This window comes from Bombina bombina, chromosome 5 (assembly GCF_027579735.1).
Source record: "Bombina bombina isolate aBomBom1 chromosome 5, aBomBom1.pri, whole genome shotgun sequence".
NCBI lineage: Eukaryota > Metazoa > Chordata > Amphibia > Anura > Bombinatoridae > Bombina > Bombina bombina.
This window is the reverse complement of record NC_069503.1, coordinates 18,812,493-18,832,215: the sequence shown is the minus strand read 5'-3', so window position 1 is coordinate 18,832,215 and position 19,723 is coordinate 18,812,493. Positions and strand designations below refer to the sequence as shown.

The 19,723-nt window shown below is 46.0% G+C and overlaps 1 protein-coding gene across 1 annotated transcript in view; it reads left to right on the top strand.

The window, feature by feature from the left end:
- The window catches only part of LOC128661241 (SCO-spondin-like), a 624,208-nt gene that overhangs the window by 435,293 nt on the left and 169,192 nt on the right, over positions 1-19,723 (top strand). Inside the window, exons 98-100 of the mRNA XM_053715520.1 lie at positions 10,144-10,172; positions 10,304-11,445; positions 11,554-12,252. Coding sequence (XP_053571495.1) covers positions 10,144-10,172; positions 10,304-11,445; positions 11,554-12,252 — 1,870 coding nt within the window. The remainder of the gene's footprint in view (positions 1-10,143; positions 10,173-10,303; positions 11,446-11,553; positions 12,253-19,723) is intronic.

Genomic DNA, 19,723 nt, shown 5'->3' with positions numbered 1-19,723 from the left:
ACTTACAATCAGAGAGTCAGTCTGGCTGCTACTGCCCACAGGTCAGTCACATGGTATTTACATACAATCAGAGAGTCAGTCTGGCTGCTACTGCCCAAAGGTCAGTCACATGGTATTTATGTATAATCAGAGAGTCAGTCTGGCTGCTACTGCACACAGGTCAGTCACATTGTATTTATGTACAATCAGAGGGGCAGTCTGGCTGCTACTGCACTCAGGTCAGTCACATGGTATTTATGTACAATCAGAGGGGCAGTCTGGCTGCTACTGCACTCAGGTCAGTCACATGGTATTTATGTACAATCAGAGGGGCAGTCTGGCTGCTACTGCACACAGGTCAGTCACATGGTATTTACGTACAATCAGAGAGTCAGTCTGGCTGCTACTGCACACAGGTCAGTCACATGGTATTTACGTACAATCAGAGAGTCAGTCTGGCTGCTACTGCACACAGGTCAGTCACATGGTATTTACGTACAATCAGAGGGGCAGTCTGGCTGCTACTGCACACAGGTCAGTCACATGGTATTTACGTACAATCAGAGGGGCAGTCTGGCTGCTACTGCACACAGGTCAGTCACATGGTATTTACGTACAATCAGAGGGGCAGTCTGGCTGCTACTGCACACAGGTCAGTCACATGGTATTTACGTACAATCAGAGGGGCAGTCTGGCTGCTACTGCACACAGGTCAGTCACATGGTATTTACGTACAATCAGAGGGGCAGTCTGGCTGCTACTGCACACAGGTCAGTCACATGGTATTTACGTACAATCAGAGGGGCAGTCTGGCTGCTACTGCACACAGGTCAGTCACATGGTATTTACGTACAATCAGAGGGGCAGTCTGGCTGCTACTGCACACAGGTCAGTCACATGGAATTTACGTACAATCAGAGGGGCAGTCTGGCTGCTACTGCACACAGGTCAGTCACATGGTATTTATGTACAATCAGAGGGGCAGTCTGGCTGCTACTGCACACAGGTCAGTCACATTGTATTTATGTACAATCAGAGGGGCAGTCTGGCTGCTACTGCACACAGGTCAGTCACATGGTATTTACGTACAATCAGAGGGGCAGCCTGGCTGATACTGCACACAGGTCAGTCACATGGTATTTACGTACAATCAGAGGGGCAGTCTGGCTGCTACTGCACACAGGTCAGTCACATGGTATTTACGTACAATCAGAGGGGCAGTCTGGCTGCTACTGCACACAGGTCAGTCACATAGTATTTACGTACAATCAGAGGGGCAGTCTGGCTGCTACTGCACACAGGTCAGTCACATTGTATTTATGTACAATCAGAGGGGCAGTCTGGCTGCTACTGCACACAGGTCAGTCACATGGTATTTACGTACAATCAGAGGGGCAGCCTGGCTGCTACTGCACACAGGTCAGTCACATGGTATTTACGTACAATCAGAGGGGCAGTCTGGCTGCTACTGCACACAGGTCAGTCACATGGTATTTACGTACAATCAGAGGGGCAGTCTGGCTGCTACTGCACACAGGTCAGTCACATAGTATTTACGTACAATCAGAGGGTCAGTCTGGCTGCTACTGCACACAGGTCAGTCACATAGTATTTACGTACAATCAGAGGGGCAGTCTGGCTGCTACTGCATTTAGGTTAATCACATGGTATTTATGTACAATCAGAGGGGCAGTCTGGCTGCTACTGCCCACACGTCAGTCACATTGTATTTATGTACAATCAGAGGGGCAGTCTGGCTGCTACTGCACACAGGTCAGTCACATGGTATTTACGTACAATCAGAGGGTCAGTCTGGCTGCTACTGCACACAGGTCAGTCACATAGTATTTACGTACAATCAGAGGGGCAGTCTGGCTGCTACTGCATTTAGGTCAATCACATGGTATTTATGTACAATCAGAGGGGCAGTCTGGCTGCTACTGCACACAGGTCAGTCACATGGTATTTATGTACAATCAGAGGGGCAGTCTGGCTGCTACTGCACACAGGTCAGTCACATGGTATTTACGTACAATCAGAGGGGCAGCCTGGCTGCTACTGCACACAGGTAAGTCACACGGTATTTACTTACAATCAGAGGGGCAGTCTGGCTGCTACTGCACACAGCTCAGTCACATGGTATTTACGTACAATCAGAGGGGCAGCCTGGCTGCTACTGCACACAGGTCAGTCACATGGTATTTACGTACAATCAGAGTGGCAGTCTGACTGCTACTGCACACAGGTCAGTCACATGGTATTTACGTACAATCAGAGGGGCAGTCTGACTGCTACTGCACACAGGTCAGTCACATGGTATTTACGTACAATCAGAGGGGCAGTCTGGCTGCTACTGCACACAGGTCAGTCACATGGTATTTACGTACAATCAGAGGGGCAGTCTGGCTGCTACTGCACACAGGTCAGTCACATAGTATTTATGTACAATCAGAGGGGCAGTCTGGCTGCTACTGCACACAGGTCAGTCACATGGTATTTACGTACAATCAGAGGGGCAGTCTGGCTGCTACTGCTCTCAGGTCAGTCACATGGTATTTACGTACAATCAGAGGGGCAGTCTGGCTGCTACTGCACACAGGTCAGTCACATGGTATTTACGTACAATCAGAGGGGCAGTCTGGCTGCTACTGCACACAGGTCAGTCACATGGTATTTACGTACAATCAGAGGGGCAGTCTGGCTGCTACTGCACACAGGTCAGTCACATGGAATTTACGTACAATCAGAGGGGCAGTCTGGCTGCTACTGCACACAGGTCAGTCACATGGTATTTATGTACAATCAGAGGGGCAGTCTGGCTGCTACTGCACACAGGTCAGTCACATTGTATTTATGTACAATCAGAGGGGCAGTCTGGCTGCTACTGCACACAGGTCAGTCACATGGTATTTACGTACAATCAGAGGGGCAGTCTGGCTGCTACTGCACACAGGTCAGTCACATAGTATTTACGTACAATCAGAGGGGCAGTCTGGCTGCTACTGCACACAGGTCAGTCACATTGTATTTATGTACAATCAGAGGGGCAGTCTGGCTGCTACTGCACACAGGTCAGTCACATGGTATTTACGTACAATCAGAGGGGCAGCCTGGCTGCTACTGCACACAGGTCAGTCACATGGTATTTACGTACAATCAGAGGGGCAGTCTGGCTGCTACTGCACACAGGTCAGTCACATGGTATTTACGTACAATCAGAGGGGCAGTCTGGCTGCTACTGCACACAGGTCAGTCACATAGTATTTACGTACAATCAGAGGGTCAGTCTGGCTGCTACTGCACACAGGTCAGTCACATAGTATTTACGTACAATCAGAGGGGCAGTCTGGCTGCTACTGCATTTAGGTTAATCACATGGTATTTATGTACAATCAGAGGGGCAGTCTGGCTGCTACTGCCCACACGTCAGTCACATTGTATTTATGTACAATCAGAGGGGCAGTCTGGCTGCTACTGCACACAGGTCAGTCACATAGTATTTATGTACAATCAGAGGGGCAGTCTGGCTGCTACTGCACACAGGTCCGTCACATGGTATTTACGTACAATCAGAGGGTCAGTCTGGCTGCTACTGCACACAGGTCAGTCACATAGTATTTACGTACAATCAGAGGGGCAGTCTGGCTGCTACTGCATTTAGGTCAATCACATGGTATTTATGTACAATCAGAGGGGCAGTCTGGCTGCTACTGCACACAGGTCAGTCACATGGTATTTATGTACAATCAGAGGGGCAGTCTGGCTGCTACTGCACACAGGTCAGTCACATAGTATTTACGTACAATCAGAGGGGCAGTCTGGCTGCTACTGCACTCAGGTCAGTCACACGGTATTTACTTACAATCAGAGGGGCAGTCTGGCTGCTACTGCACACAGCTCAGTCACATGGTATTTACGTACAATCAGAGGGGCAGCCTGGCTGCTACTGCACACAGGTCAGTCACATGGTATTTACGTACAATCAGAGTGGCAGTCTGGCTGCTACTGCACACAGGTCAGTCACATAGTATTTATGTACAATCAGAGGGGCAGTCTGGCTGCTACTGCACACAGGTCAGTCACATGGTATTTACGTACAATCAGAGGGGCAGTCTGGCTGCTACTGCTCTCAGGTCAGTCACATGGTATTTACGTACAATCAAAGGGGCAGCCTGGCTGCTACTGCACACAGGTCAGTCACATTGTATTTATGTACAATCAGAGGGGCAGTCTGGCTGCTACTGCACACAGGTCAGTCACATGGTATTTACGTACAATCAGAGGGGCAGTCTGGCTGCTACTGCTCTCAGGTCAGTCACATGGTATTTACGTACAATCAAAGGGGCAGCCTGGCTGCTACTGCACACAGGTCAGTCACATGGTATTTACGTACAATCAGAGGGGCAGTATGGCTGCTACTGCATTTAGGTCAGGCACATGGTATTTATGTATAATCAGCGGGTCAGTCTGGCTGCTACTGCACACAGGTCAGTCACATGGTATTTACGTACAATCAGAGGGGCAGTCTGGCTGCTACTGCACACAGGTCAGTCACATGGTATTTACGTACAATCAGAGGGGCAGTCTGGCTGCTACTGCACACAGGTCAGTTACATGGTATTTACTTACAATCAGAGGGGCAGTCTGGCTGCTACTGCACACAGGTCAGTCACATGGTATTTACGTACAATCAGAGGGGCAGTCTGGCTGCTACTGCACACAGGTCAGTCACATGGTATTTACGTACAATCAGAGGGGCAGTATGGCTGCTACTGCACTCAGGTCAGTTACATGGTATTTATGTATAATCAGAGGGGCAGTCTGGCTGCTACTGCACACAGGTCAGTCACATGGTATTTACGTACAATCAGAGGGGCAGTCTGGCTGCTACTGCACTCAGGTCAGTTACATGGTATTTATGTACAATCAGAGGGGCAGTCTGGCTGCTACTGCACACAGGTCAGTTACATGGTATTTACATACAATCAGAGGGGCAGTCTGGCTGCTACTGCACACAGGTCAGTCACATGGTATTTACGTACAATCAGAGGGGCAGTCTGGCTGCTACTGCACTCAGGTCAGTTACATGGTATTTATGTATAATCAGAGGGGCAGCATGGCTGCTACTGCACACAGGTCAGTCACATGGTATTTATGTACAATCAGAGGGGCAGCCTGGCTGCTACTGCACACAGGTCAGTCACATGGTATTTACGTACAATCAGAGGGGCAGTCTGGCTGCTACTGCACACAGGTCAGTCACATGGTATTTACGTACAATCAGAGGGGCAGTCTGGCTGCTACTGCACACAGGTCAGTCACATGGTATTTACGTACAATCAGAGGGGCAGTCTGGCTGCTACTGCACTCTGATTGTACATAAATACCATGTAACTGACCTGAGTGCAGTAGCAGCCAGACTGCCCCTCTGATTGTACGTAAATACCATGTGACTGACCTGTGTGCAGTAGCAGCCAGACTGCCCCACTGATTGTACGTAAATACCATGTGACTGACCTAAGGGGCAGCCTGGCTGCTACTGCACACAGGTCAGTCACATGGTATTTACGTACAATCAGAGGGGCAGTATGGCTGCTACTGCACACAGGTCAGTCACATGTTATTTACGTACAATCAGAGGGGCAGTCTGGCTGCTACTGCTCTCAGGTCAGTCACATGGTATTTACGTACAATCAAAGGGGCAGCCTGGCTGCTACTGCACACAGGTCAGTCACATTGTATTTATGTACAATCAGAGGGGCAGTCTGGCTGCTACTGCACACAGGTCAGTCACATAGTATTTATGTACAATCAGAGGGGCAGTCTGGCTGCTACTGCACACAGGTCAGTCACATGGTATTTACGTACAATCAGAGGGGCAGTCTGGCTGCTACTGCTCTCAGGTCAGTCACATGGTATTTACGTACAATCAGAGGGGCAGCCTGGCTGCTACTGCACACAGGTCAGTCACATGGTATTTACGTACAATCAGAGGGGCAGTATGGCTGCTACTGCATTTAGGTCAGGCACATGGTATTTATGTATAATCAGAGGGTCAGTCTGGCTGCTACTGCACACAGGTCAGTCACATGGTATTTACGTACAATCAGAGGGGCAGTCTGACTGCTACTGCACACAGGTCAGTCACATGGTATTTACGTACAATCAGAGGGGCAGTCTGGCTGCTACTGCACACAGGTCAGTTACATGGTATTTACTTACAATCAGAGGGGCAGTCTGGCTGCTACTGCACACAGGTCAGTCACATGGTATTTACGTACAATCAGAGGGGCAGTCTGGCTGCTACTGCACACAGGTCAGTCACATGGTATTTACGTACAATCAGAGGGGCAGTATGGCTGCTACTGCACACAGGTCAGTCACATGGTATTTATGTACAATCAGAGGGGCAGCCTGGCTGCTACTGCACTCAGGTCAGTCGCATGGTATTTATGTATAATCCGAGAGGCAGCATGGCTGCTACTGCACACAGGTCAGTCACATGGTATTTATGTACAATCAGAGGGGCAGTCTGGCTGCTACTGCACACAGGTCAGTCACATGGTATTTACGTACAATCAGAGGGGCAGTCTGGCTGCTACTGCACTCAGGTCAGTTACATGGTATTTATGTATAATCAGAGGGGCAGTCTGGCTGCAACTGCACACAGGTCAGTCACATGGTATTTACGTACAATCAGAGGGGCAGTCTGGCTGCCCCTCTGATTGTACATAAATACCATGTGACTGACCTGTGTGCAGTAGCAGCCAGACTGCCCCTCTGATTGTACGTAAATACCATGTGACTGACCTGTGTGCAGTAGCAGCCAGACTGCCCCTCTGATTGTACGTAAATACCATGTGACTGACCTGGCTGCTACTGCACACAGGTCAGTCACATGGTATTTACGTACAATCAGAGGGGCAGTATGGCTGCTACTGCACACAGGTCAGTCACATGTTATTTACGTACAATCAGAGGGGCAGTCTGGCTGCTACTGCTCTCAGGTCAGTCACATGGTATTTACGTACAATCAAAGGGGCAGCCTGGCTGCTACTGCACACAGGTCAGTCACATGGTATTTACGTACAATCAGAGGGGCAGTCTGGCTGCTACTGCTCTCAGGTCAGTCACATGGTATTTACGTACAATCAAAGGGGCAGCCTGGCTGCTACTGCACACAGGTCAGTCACATGGTATTTACGTACAATCAGAGGGGCAGTATGGCTGCTACTGCATTTAGGTCAGGCACATGGTATTTATGTATAATCAGAGGGTCAGTCTGGCTGCTACTGCACACAGGTCAGTCACATGGTATTTACGTACAATCAGAGGGGCAGTCTGACTGCTACTGCACACAGGTCAGTCACATGGTATTTACGTACAATCAGAGGGGCAGTCTGGCTGCTACTGCACACAGGTCAGTTACATGGTATTTACTTACAATCAGAGGGGCAGTCTGGCTGCTACTGCACACAGGTCAGTCACATGGTATTTACGTACAATCAGAGGGGCAGTCTGGCTGCTACTGCACACAGGTCAGTCACATGGTATTTACGTACAATCAGAGGGGCAGTATGGCTGCTACTGCACACAGATCAGTCACATGGTATTTATGTACAATCAGAGGGGCAGCCTGGCTGCTACTGCACTCAGGTCAGTCGCATGGTATTTATGTATAATCCGAGAGGCAGCATGGCTGCTACTGCACACAGGTCAGTCACATGGTATTTATGTACAATCAGAGGGGCAGTCTGGCTGCTACTGCACACAGGTCAGTCACATGGTATTTACGTACAATCAGAGGGGCAGTCTGGCTGCTACTGCACTCAGGTCAGTTACATGGTATTTATGTATAATCAGAGGGGCAGTCTGGCTGCAACTGCACACAGGTCAGTCACATGGTATTTACGTACAATCAGAGGGGCAGTCTGGCTGCTACTGCACTCTGATTGTACATAAATACCATGTAACTGACCTGAGTGCAGTAGCAGCCAGACTGCCCCTCTGATTGTACGTAAATACCATGTGACTGACCTGTGTGCAGTAGCAGCCAGACTGCCCCTCTGATTGTACGTAAATACCATGTGACTGACCTAAGGGGCAGCCTGGCTGCTACTGCACACAGGTCAGTCACATGGTATTTACGTACAATCAGAGGGGCAGTATGGCTGCTACTGCACACAGGTCAGTCACATGTTATTTACGTACAATCAGAGGGGCAGTCTGGCTGCTACTGCTCTCAGGTCAGTCACATGGTATTTACGTACAATCAAAGGGGCAGCCTGGCTGCTACTGCACACAGGTCAGTCACATTGTATTTATGTACAATCAGAGGGGCAGTCTGGCTGCTACTGCACACAGGTCAGTCACATAGTATTTATGTACAATCAGAGGGGCAGTCTGGCTGCTACTGCACACAGGTCAGTCACATGGTATTTACGTACAATCAGAGGGGCAGTCTGGCTGCTACTGCTCTCAGGTCAGTCACATGGTATTTACGTACAATCAAAGGGGCAGCCTGGCTGCTACTGCACACAGGTCAGTCACATGGTATTTACGTACAATCAGAGGGGCAGTATGGCTGCTACTGCATTTAGGTCAGGCACATGGTATTTATGTATAATCAGAGGGTCAGTCTGGCTGCTACTGCACACAGGTCAGTCACATGGTATTTACGTACAATCAGAGGGGCAGTCTGACTGCTACTGCACACAGGTCAGTCACATGGTATTTACGTACAATCAGAGGGGCAGTCTGGCTGCTACTGCACACAGGTCAGTTACATGGTATTTACTTACAATCAGAGGGGCAGTCTGGCTGCTACTGCACACAGGTCATTCACATGGTATTTACGTACAATCAGAGGGGCAGTCTGGCTGCTACTGCACACAGGTCAGTCACATGGTATTTACGTACAATCAGAGGGGCAGTATGGCTGCTACTGCACACAGGTCAGTCACATGGTATTTATGTACAATCAGAGGGGCAGCCTGGCTGCTACTGCACTCAGGTCAGTCGCATGGTATTTATGTATAATCCGAGAGGCAGCATGGCTGCTACTGCACACAGGTCAGTCACATGGTATTTATGTACAATCAGAGGGGCAGTCTGGCTGCTACTGCACACAGGTCAGTCACATGGTATTTACGTACAATCAGAGGGGCAGTCTGGCTGCTACTGCACTCAGGTCAGTTACATGGTATTTATGTATAATCAGAGGGGCAGTCTGGCTGCTACTGCACACAGGTCAGTCACATGGTATTTACGTACAATCAGAGGGGCAGTCTGGCTGCTACTGCACTCAGGTCAGTTACATGGTATTTATGTACAATCAGAGGGGCAGTCTGGCTGCTACTGCACACAGGTCAGTTACATGGTATTTACATACAATCAGAGGGGCAGTCTGGCTGCTACTGCACACAGGTCAGTCACATGGTATTTACGTACAATCAGAGGGGCAGTCTGGCTGCTACTGCACTCAGGTCAGTTACATGGTATTTATGTATAATCAGAGGGGCAGCATGGCTGCTACTGCACACAGGTCAGTCACATGGTATTTATGTACAATCAGAGGGGCAGCCTGGCTGCTACTGCACACAGGTCAGTCACATGGTATTTACGTACAATCAGAGGGGCAGTCTGGCTGCTACTGCACACAGGTCAGTCACATGGTATTTACGTACAATCAGAGGGGCAGTCTGGCTGCTACTGCACTCAGGTCAGTTACATGGTATTTATGTACAATCAAAGGGACAGCCTGGCTGCTACTGCACACAGGTCAGTCACATGGTATTTATGTACAATCAGAGGGGCAGTCTGGCTGCTACTGCCCACAGGTCAGTCACATGGTATTTACGTACAATCAGAGGGGCAGTCTGGCTGCTACTGCACACAGGTCAGTCACATGGTATTTACGTACAATCAGAGGGGCAGTCTGGCTGCTACTGCACACAGGTCAGTCACATGGTATTTACGTACAATCAGAGGGGCAGCCTGGCTGCTACTGCACACAGGTCAGTCACATGGTATTTACGTACAATCAAAGGGGCAGCCTGGCTGCTACTGCACACAGGTCAGTCACATGGTATTTACGTACAATCAGAGGGGCAGTCTGGCTGCTACTGCATTTAGGTCAGTCACATGGTATTTATTTATAATCAGAGGGGCAGTCTGGCTGCTACTGCACTCAGGTCAGTTACATGGTATTTACGTACAATCAGAGGGGCATAAAACAAAAAATCTTATGGGGGGGGGCATTGTTGCCAGAACCTTTACAGTCTAAGTCACCATCATGAGAGTTTTCTAACTCATCCTGTTCAAGATGTTCCTATAACTCAACTTGTTGTTGATATTGGCACTGACCAACAAATAAAAACTGCAGAGATTTATGAAGGCACCTGTGCCATCTTTACCCCCTGCATCTGTGCCATCTGTACCCCCTGCACCTGTGCCTTCTGTACACCCTGCACCATCTGTACCCCTGCACCTGTGCCTTCTGTACACCCTGCACCATCTGTACCCCTGCACCTGTGCCTTCTGTACACCCTGCACCATCTGTACCCCCTGCACCTGTGCCTTCTGTACACCCTGCACCATCTGTACCCCCTGCACCTGTGCCTTCTGTACCCCCTGCACCTGTGCCTTCTGTACCCCCTGCACCATCTGTACCCCTGCACCTGTGCCTTCTGTACACCCTGCACCATCTGTACCCCTGCACCTGTGCCTTCTGTACACCCTGCACCATCTGTACCCTTGCACCTGTGCCTTCTGTACACCCTTCACCATCTGTACCCCTGCACCTGTGCCTTCTGTACACCCTGCACCATCTGTACCCCTGCACCTGTGCCTTCTGTACACCCTGCACCATCTGTACCCCCTGCACCTGTGCCTTCTGTACACCCTGCACCATCTGTACCCCCTGCACCTGTGCCTTCTGTACCCCCTGCACCTGTGCCTTCTGTACCCCCTGCACCTGTGCCTTCTGTACCCCCTGCACCTGTGCCTTCTGTACCCCCTGCACCTGTGCCATCTGTACCCCCTGCACCTGTGCCTTCTGTACACCCTGCACCATCTGTACCCCCTGCACCTGTGCCTTCTGTACCCCCTGCACCTGTGCCTTCTGTACCCCCTGCACCTGTGCCTTCTGTACACCCTGCACCATCTGTACCCCCTGCACCTGTGCCTTCTGTACACCCTGCACCATCTGTACCCCCTGCACCTGTGCCTTCTGTACCCCCTGCACCTGTGCCATCTGTACCCCCTGCACCTGTGCCTTCTGTACACCCTGCACCATCTGTACCCCCTGCACCTGTGCCTTCTGTACCCCCTGCACCTGTGCCATCTGTACCCCCTGCACCTGTGCCTTCTGTACCCCCTGCACCTGTGCCTTCTGTACCCCCTGCACCTGTGCCATCTGTACCCCATGCACCTGTGCCTTCTGTACCCCCTGCACCTGTGCCTTCTGTACCCCCTGCACCTGTGCCCATCTGTACCCCCTGCACCTGTGCCATCTGTACCCCCTGCACCTGTGCCATCTGTACCCCCTGCACCTGTGCCCACCTGTAACACCAGCACCTGTGCCCATCTGTACCCCCTGCACCTGTGCCCATCTGTACCCCCTGCACCTGTGCCATCTGTACCCCCTGCACATGTGCCCACCTGTACCCCCTGCACCTGTGCCCAACTGAACCCCCTGCACCTGTGCCCATCTGTACCCCCTGCACCTGTGCTATCTGTACCCCGACACCTGTTTCCACCTGTACCCCCTGCACCTGTGCCCAGCTGTACCCCCTGCACCTGTGCCCATCTATACACCTGGAACTGTTTCCACCTGTACATCCTGCACTTGTGCCCACCTGTACCCCCTGCACCTGTGCCCACCTGTACCCCCTGCCCCTGTTACCACCTGTACCCCCTGCCCCTGTGCCCACATGTACCCCTTGCAGCTGTGCCCATCTGTACACCTGCACCTGTTTCCACCTGTACTCCCTGCAGCTGTGCCCACCTGTACCCCCTGCACCCGGGCCCATCTGTACCCCCTGCACCTTGGCCCATCTGTACCCCCTGCACCTGGGCCCACCTGTACCCCCTACAACTGTACCCCCTGCACCTGTGCCCATCTGCAAACCTGCAACTGTTTCCACCTGTACGCTCTGCACCTGTGCCCATCTGTACCCCTTGCACCTGTGCCCATTTGTACACCAGCACCTGTTACCACCTGTACCCACCTTTACCCCTGTATCTGTTATATTTAGATCTTTGATTAGTTTTGTTAGTGCCCAAGTGTTGTTGTGTAGAACCCCTTATAGTAACACAACCTATTTACACCCTAAGAATACTCAGTCACCATAAGAACAGAAGTGTCCTCATGTTGTGTAGAACCCCTTATAGTAACACAACCTATTTACACCCTAAGAATACTCAGTCACCATAAGAACAGAAGTGTCCTCATGTTGTTGTGTAGAACCCCTTATAGTAACACAACCTATTTACACCCTAAGAATACCCAGTCACAGTAAGAACAGAAGTGTCCTCATGTTGTTGTGTAGAACCCCTTATAGTAACACAACCTATTTACACCCTAAGAATACTCAGTCACCATAAGAACAGAAGTGCCCTCGTGTTGTTGTGTAGAACCCCTTATAGTAACACAACCTATTTACACCCTAAGAATACTCAGTCACCATAAGAACAGAAGTGTCCTTGTGTTGTTTTGTAAAACCCCTTATAGTAACACAACCTATTTACACCCTAAGAATACTCAGTCACCATAAGAACAGAAGTGTCCTCATGTTGTTGTGTAGAACCCCTTATAGTAACACAACCTATTTACACCCTAAGAATACTCAGTCACCATAAGAACAGAAGTGTCCTCATGTTGTTGTGTAGAACCCCTTATAGTAACACAACCTATTTACACCCTAAGAATACTCAGTCACCATAAGAACAGAAGTGTCCTTGTGTTGTTGTGTAAAACCCTTTATAGTAACACAACCTATTTACACCCTAAGAATACTCAGTCACCATAAGAACAGAAGTGTCCTCATGTTGTTGTGTAGAACCCCTTATAGTAACACAACCTATTTACACCCTAAGAATACTCAGTCACCATAAGAACAGAAGTGTCCTCATGTTGTTGTGTAGAACCCCTTATAGTAACACAACCTATTTACACCCTAAGAATACTCAGTCACCATAAGAACAGAAGTGTCCTTGTGTTGTTGTGTAAAACCCTTTATAGTAACACAACCTATTTACACCCTAAGAATACTCAGTCACCATAAGAACAGAAGTGTCCTCATGTTGTTGTGTAGAACCCCTTATAGTAACACAACCTATTTACACCCTAAGAATACTCAGTCACCATAAGAACAGAAGTGTCCTCGTGTTGTTGTGTAGAACCCCTTATAGTAACACAACCTATTTACACCCTAAGAATACTCAGTCACCATAAGAACAGAAGTGTCCTCATGTTGTTGTGTAGAACCCCTTATAGTAACACAACCTATTTACACCCTAAGAATACTCAGTCACCATAAGAACAGAAGTGTCCTTGTGTTGTTGTGTAAAACCCTTTATAGTAACACAACCTATTTACACCTTAAGAATACTCAGTCACCATAAGAACAGAAGTGTCCTTGTGTTGTTGTGTATAACCCCTTATAGTAACACAATCTATTTACACCCTAAGAATACTCAGTCACCATAAGAACAGAAGTGCCCTCATGGTGTTGTGTAGAACCTCTTATAGTAACACAACCTATTTACACCCTAACAATACTCAGTCACCATAAGAACAGAACTGTCCTTCTGTTGTTGTGTATTATAGTAACACAACCTATTTACACCCAAAGAATACTCAGTCACCATAAGAACAGAAGTGTCCTCATGTTGTTGTGTAGAACCCCTTATAGTAACACAACCTATTTACACCCTAAGAATACTCAGTCACCATAAGAACAGAAGTGTCCTCGTGTTGTTGTGTATAACCCCTTATAGTAACACAACCTATTTACACCCTAAGAATACTCAGTCACCATAAGAACAGAAGTGTCCTTGTGTTGTTGTGTATAACCCCTTATAATAAAACAACCTATTTACACCCTAAGAATACTCAGTCACGATAAGAACAGAAGTGTCCTCGTGTTGTTGTGTAGAACCCCTTATAGTAACACAACCTATTTACACCCTAAGAATACTCAGTCACCATAAGAACAGAAGTGTCCTCATGTTGTTGTGTAGAACCCCTTATAGTAACACAACCTATTTACACCCTAAGAATACTCAGTCACCATAAGAACAGAAGTGTCCTCGTGTTGTTGTGTATAACCCCTTATAGTAACACAACCTATTTACACCCTAAGAATACTCAGTCACCTTAAGAACAGAAATGTCCTTGTGTTGTTGTGTATAACCCCTTATAGTAACACAACCTATTTACACCCTAAGAATACTCAGTCACCATAAGAACAGAAGTGTCCTCATGTTGTTGTGTATAACCCCTTATAGTAACACAACCTATTTACACCCTAAGAATACTCAGTCACCATAAGAACAGAAGTGTCCTCATGTTGTTGTGTATAACCCCTTATAGTAACACAACCTATTTACACCCTAAGTATACTCAGTCACCATAAGAACAGAAGTGTCCTCATGTTGTTGTGTAGAACCCCTTATAGTAACACAACCTATTTACACCCTAAGTTTACTCAGTCACCATAAGAACAGAAATGTCCTCATGTTGTTGTGTAGAACCCCTTATAGTAACACAACCTATTTACACCCTAAGAATACTCAGTCACCATAAGAACAGAAGTGTCCTCATGTTGTTGTGTATAACCCCTTATAGTAACACAACCTATTTACACCTTAAGTATACTCAGTCACCATAAGAACAGAAGTGTCCTTGTGATGTTGTGTATAACCCCTTATAGTAACACAACCTATTTACACCCTAAGAATACTCAGTCACCATAAGAACAGAAGTGTCCTCATGTTGTTGTGTATAAACCCTTATAGTAACACAACCTATTTACACCCTAAGAATACTCACTCACCATAAGAACAGAAGTGTCCTCATGTTGTTGTGTATAAAACCCTTATAGTAACACAACCTATTTACACCCTAAGAATACTCAGTCACCATAAGAACAGAAGTGTCCTCATGTTGTTGTGTAGAACCCCTTATAGTAACACAACCTATTTACACCCTAAGAATACTCAGTCACCATAAGAACAGGTGTCCTCATGTTGTTGTGTAGAACCCCTTATAGTAACACAACCTATTTACACCCTAAGAATACTCAGTCACCATAAGAACAGGTGTCCTCATGTTGTTGTGTAGAACCCCTTATAGTAACACAACCTATTTACACCCTAAGAATATTCAGTCACCATAAGAAGAGAAGTGTCCTCGTGTTGTTGTGTAGAACCCCTTATAGTAAAACAACCTATTTACACCCTAAGAATACTTAGTCACCATAAGAACAGAAGTGCCCTCATGGTGTTGTGTAGAACCCCTTATAGTAACACAACCTATTTACACCCTAAGAATACTCAGTCACCATAAGAACAGAAGTGTCCTCATGTTGTTGTGTAGAACCCCTTATAGTAACACAACCTATTTACACCCTAAGAATACTCAGTCACCATAAGAACAGAAGTGTCCTCATGTTGTTGTGTAGAACCCCTTATAGTAACACAACCTATTTACACCCTAAGAATACTCAGTCACCATAAGAACAGAAGTGTCCTCATGTTGTTGTGTATAACCCCTTATAGTAACACAACCTATTTACACCCTAAGTTTACTCAGTCACCATAAGAACAGAAATGTCCTCATGTTGTTGTGTAGAACCCCTTATAGTAACACAACCTATTTACACCCTAAGAATACTCAGTCACCATAAGAACAGAAGTGTCCTCATGTTGTTGTGTATAACCCCTTATAGTAACACAACCTATTTACACCCTAAGTATACTCAGTCACCATAAGAACAGAAGTGTCCTCGTGTTGTTGTGTATAACCCCTTATAGTAACACAACCTATTTACACCCTAAGAATACTCAGTCACCATAAGAACAGAAGTGCCCTTGTGTTGTTGTGTATAACCCCTTATAGTAAAACAACCTATTTACACCCTAAGAATACTCAGTCACGATAAGAACAGAAGTGTCCTCGTGTTGTTGTGTAGAACCCCTTATAGTAACACAACCTATTTACACCCTAAGAATGCTCAGTCACCATAAGAACAGAAGTGTCCTTGTGTTGTTGTGTAGAACCCCTTATAGTAACACAACCTATTTACACCCTAAGAATACTCAGTCACCATAAGAACAGAAGTGTCCTTGTGTTGTTGTATAAAACCCCTTATAGTAACACAACCTATTTACACCCTAAGAATACTCAGTCACCATAAGAACAGAAGTATCCTCGTGTTGTTGTGTAGAACCCATTATAGTAACACAACCTATTTACACCCTAAGAATACTCAGTCACCATAAGAACAGAAGTATCCTCATGTTGTTGTGTATAACCCCTTATAGTAACACAACCTATTTACACCCTAAGAATACTCAGTCACCATAAGAACAGAAGTGTCCTCATGTTGTTGTGTAGAACCCCTTATAGTAACACAACCTATTTACAACCTAAGAATACTCAGTCACCATAAGAACATAAGTGTCCTTGTGTTGTTGTGTAGAACCCCTTATAGTAACACAACCTATTTACACCCTAAGAATACTCAGTCACCATAAGAACAGAAGTGTCCTCGTGTTGTTGTGTATAACCCCTTATAGTAACACAACCTATTTACACCCTAAGAATACTCAGTCACCATAAGAACAGGTGTCCTCATGTTGTTGTGTAGAACCACTTATAGTAAAACAACCTATTTACACCCTAAGAATACTCAGTCACCATAAGAACAGAAGTGCCCTCATGGTGTTGTGTAGAACCCCTTATAGTAACACAACCTATTTACACCCTAAGAATACTCAGTCACCATAAGAACAGAAGTGTCCTCATGTTGTTGTGTAGAACCCCTTATAGTAACACAACCTATTTACACCCTAAGAATACTCAGTCACCATAAGAACAGAAGTGTCCTCATGTTGTTGTGTATAACCCCTTATAGTAACACAACCTATTTACACCCTAAGTATACTCAGTCACCATAAGAACAGAAGTGTCCTCATGTTGTTGTGTAGAACCCCTTATAGTAACACAACCTATTTACACCCTAAGTTTACTCAGTCACCATAAGAACAGAAATGTCCTCATGTTGTTGTGTAGAACCCCTTATAGTAACACAACCTATTTACACCCTAAGAATACTCAGTCACCATAAGAACAGAAGTGTCCTCGTGTTGTTGTGTATAACCCCTTATAGTAACACAACCTATTTACACCCTAAGAATACTCAGTCACCATAAGACAGAAGTGCTCTCATGGTGTTGTGTAGAACCCCTTATAGTAACACAACCTATTTACACCCTAAGAATACTCAGTCACCATAAGAACAGAAGTGTCCTCATGTTGTTGTGTAGAACCCCTTATAGTAACACAACCTATTTACACCCTAAGAATACTCAGTCACCATAAGAACAGAAGTGTCCTCATGTTGTTGTGAAGAACCCCTTATAGTAACACAACCTATTTACACCCTAAGAATACTCAGTCACCATAAGAACAGAAGTGTCCTCATGTTGTTGTGTAGAACCGCCTTTAGTATCACAACCTATTTACACCCTAAGAATACTCAGTAACGATAAGAACAGAAGTGCCCTCATGTTGTTGTGAAGAACCCCTTATAGTAACACAACCTATTTACACCCTAAGAATACTCAGTCACCATAAGAACAGAAGTGTCCTCATGTTGTTGTGTAGAACCGCCTTTAGTATCACAACCTATTTACACCCTAAGAATACTCAGTAACGATAAGAACAGAAGTGCCCTCATGTTGTTGTGTAGAACCCCTTATAGTAACACAACCTATTTACACCCTAAGAATACTCGGTCACCATAAGAACAGAAGTGTCCTCGTGCTGTTGTGTAGAACCCCTTATAGTAACACAACCTATTTACACCCTAAGAATACTCATTCACCATAACAACAGAAGTGTCCTTGTGTTGTTGTATAAAACCCCTTATAGTAACACAACCTATTTACACCCTAAGAATACTCAGTCACCATAAGAACAGGTGTCCTCATGTTGTTGTGTATAATCCCTTATAGTAACACAACCTATTTACACCCTAAGAATACTCAGTCACCATAAGAACAGAAGTGTCCTCGTGTTGTTGTGTAGAACCCCTTATAGTAACACAACCTATTTATACCCTAAGAATACTCAGTCACCATAAGAACAGAAGTGTCCTCATGTTGTTGTGTATAACCCCTTATAGTAACACAACCTATTTACACCCTAAGAATACTCAGTCACCATAAGAACAGAAGTGTCCTCATGTTGTTGTGTAGAACCCCCTTTAGTAACAAAACCTATTTATACCCTAAGAATACTCAGTCACCATAAGAACAGAAGTGCCCTCATGGTGTTGTGTAGAACCTCTTATAGTAACACAACCTATTTACACCCTAACAATACTCAGTCACCATAAGAACAGAACTGTCCTTCTGTTGTTGTGTATTATAGTAACACAACCTATTTACACCCAAAGAATACTCAGTCACCATAAGAACAGAAGTGTCCTCATGTTGTTGTGTAGAACCCCTTATAGTAACACAACCTATTTACACCCTAAGAATACTCAGTCACCATAAGAACAGAAGTGTCCTCGTGTTGTTGTGTATAACCCCTTATAGTAACACAACCTATTTACACCCTAAGAATACTCAGTCACCATAAGAACAGAAGTGTCCTCGTGTTGTTGTGTATAACCCCTTATAGTAACACAACCTATTTACACCCTAAGAATACTCAGTCACCATAAGAACAGAAGTGTCCTTGTGTTGTTGTGTATAACCCCTTATAATAAAACAACCTATTTACACCCTAAGAATACTCAGTCACCATAAGAACAAAAGTGTCCTCATGTTGTTGTGTAGAACCCCTTATAGTAACACAACCTATTTACACCCTAAGAATACTCAGTCACCATAAGAACAGAAGTGTCCTCATGTTGTTGTGTAGAACCCCTTATAGTAACACAACCTATTTACACCCTAAGAATACTCAGTCACCATAAGAACAGAAGTGTCCTCGTGTTGTTGTGTATAACCCCTTATAGTAACACAACCTATTTACACCCTAAGAATACTCAGTCACCATAAGAACAGAAGTGTCCTTGTGTTGTTGTGTATAACCCCTTATAATAAAACAACCTATTTACACCCTAAGAATACTCAGTCACGATAAGAACAGAAGTGTCCTCGTGTTGTTGTGTAGAACCCCTTATAGTAACACAACCTATTTACACCCTAAGAATACTCAGTCACCATAAGAACAGAAGTGTCCTCATGTTGTTGTGTAGAACCCCCTTATAGTAACACAACCTATTTACACCCTAAGAATACTCAGTCACCATAAGAACAGAAGTGTCCTCGTGTTGTTGTGTATAACCCCTTATAGTAACACAACCTATTTACACCCTAAGAATACTCAGTCACCTTAAGAACAGAAATGTCCTTGTGTTGTTGTGTATAACCCCTTATAGTAACACAACCTATTTACACCCTAAGAATACTCAGTCACCATAAGAACAGAAGTGTCCTCATG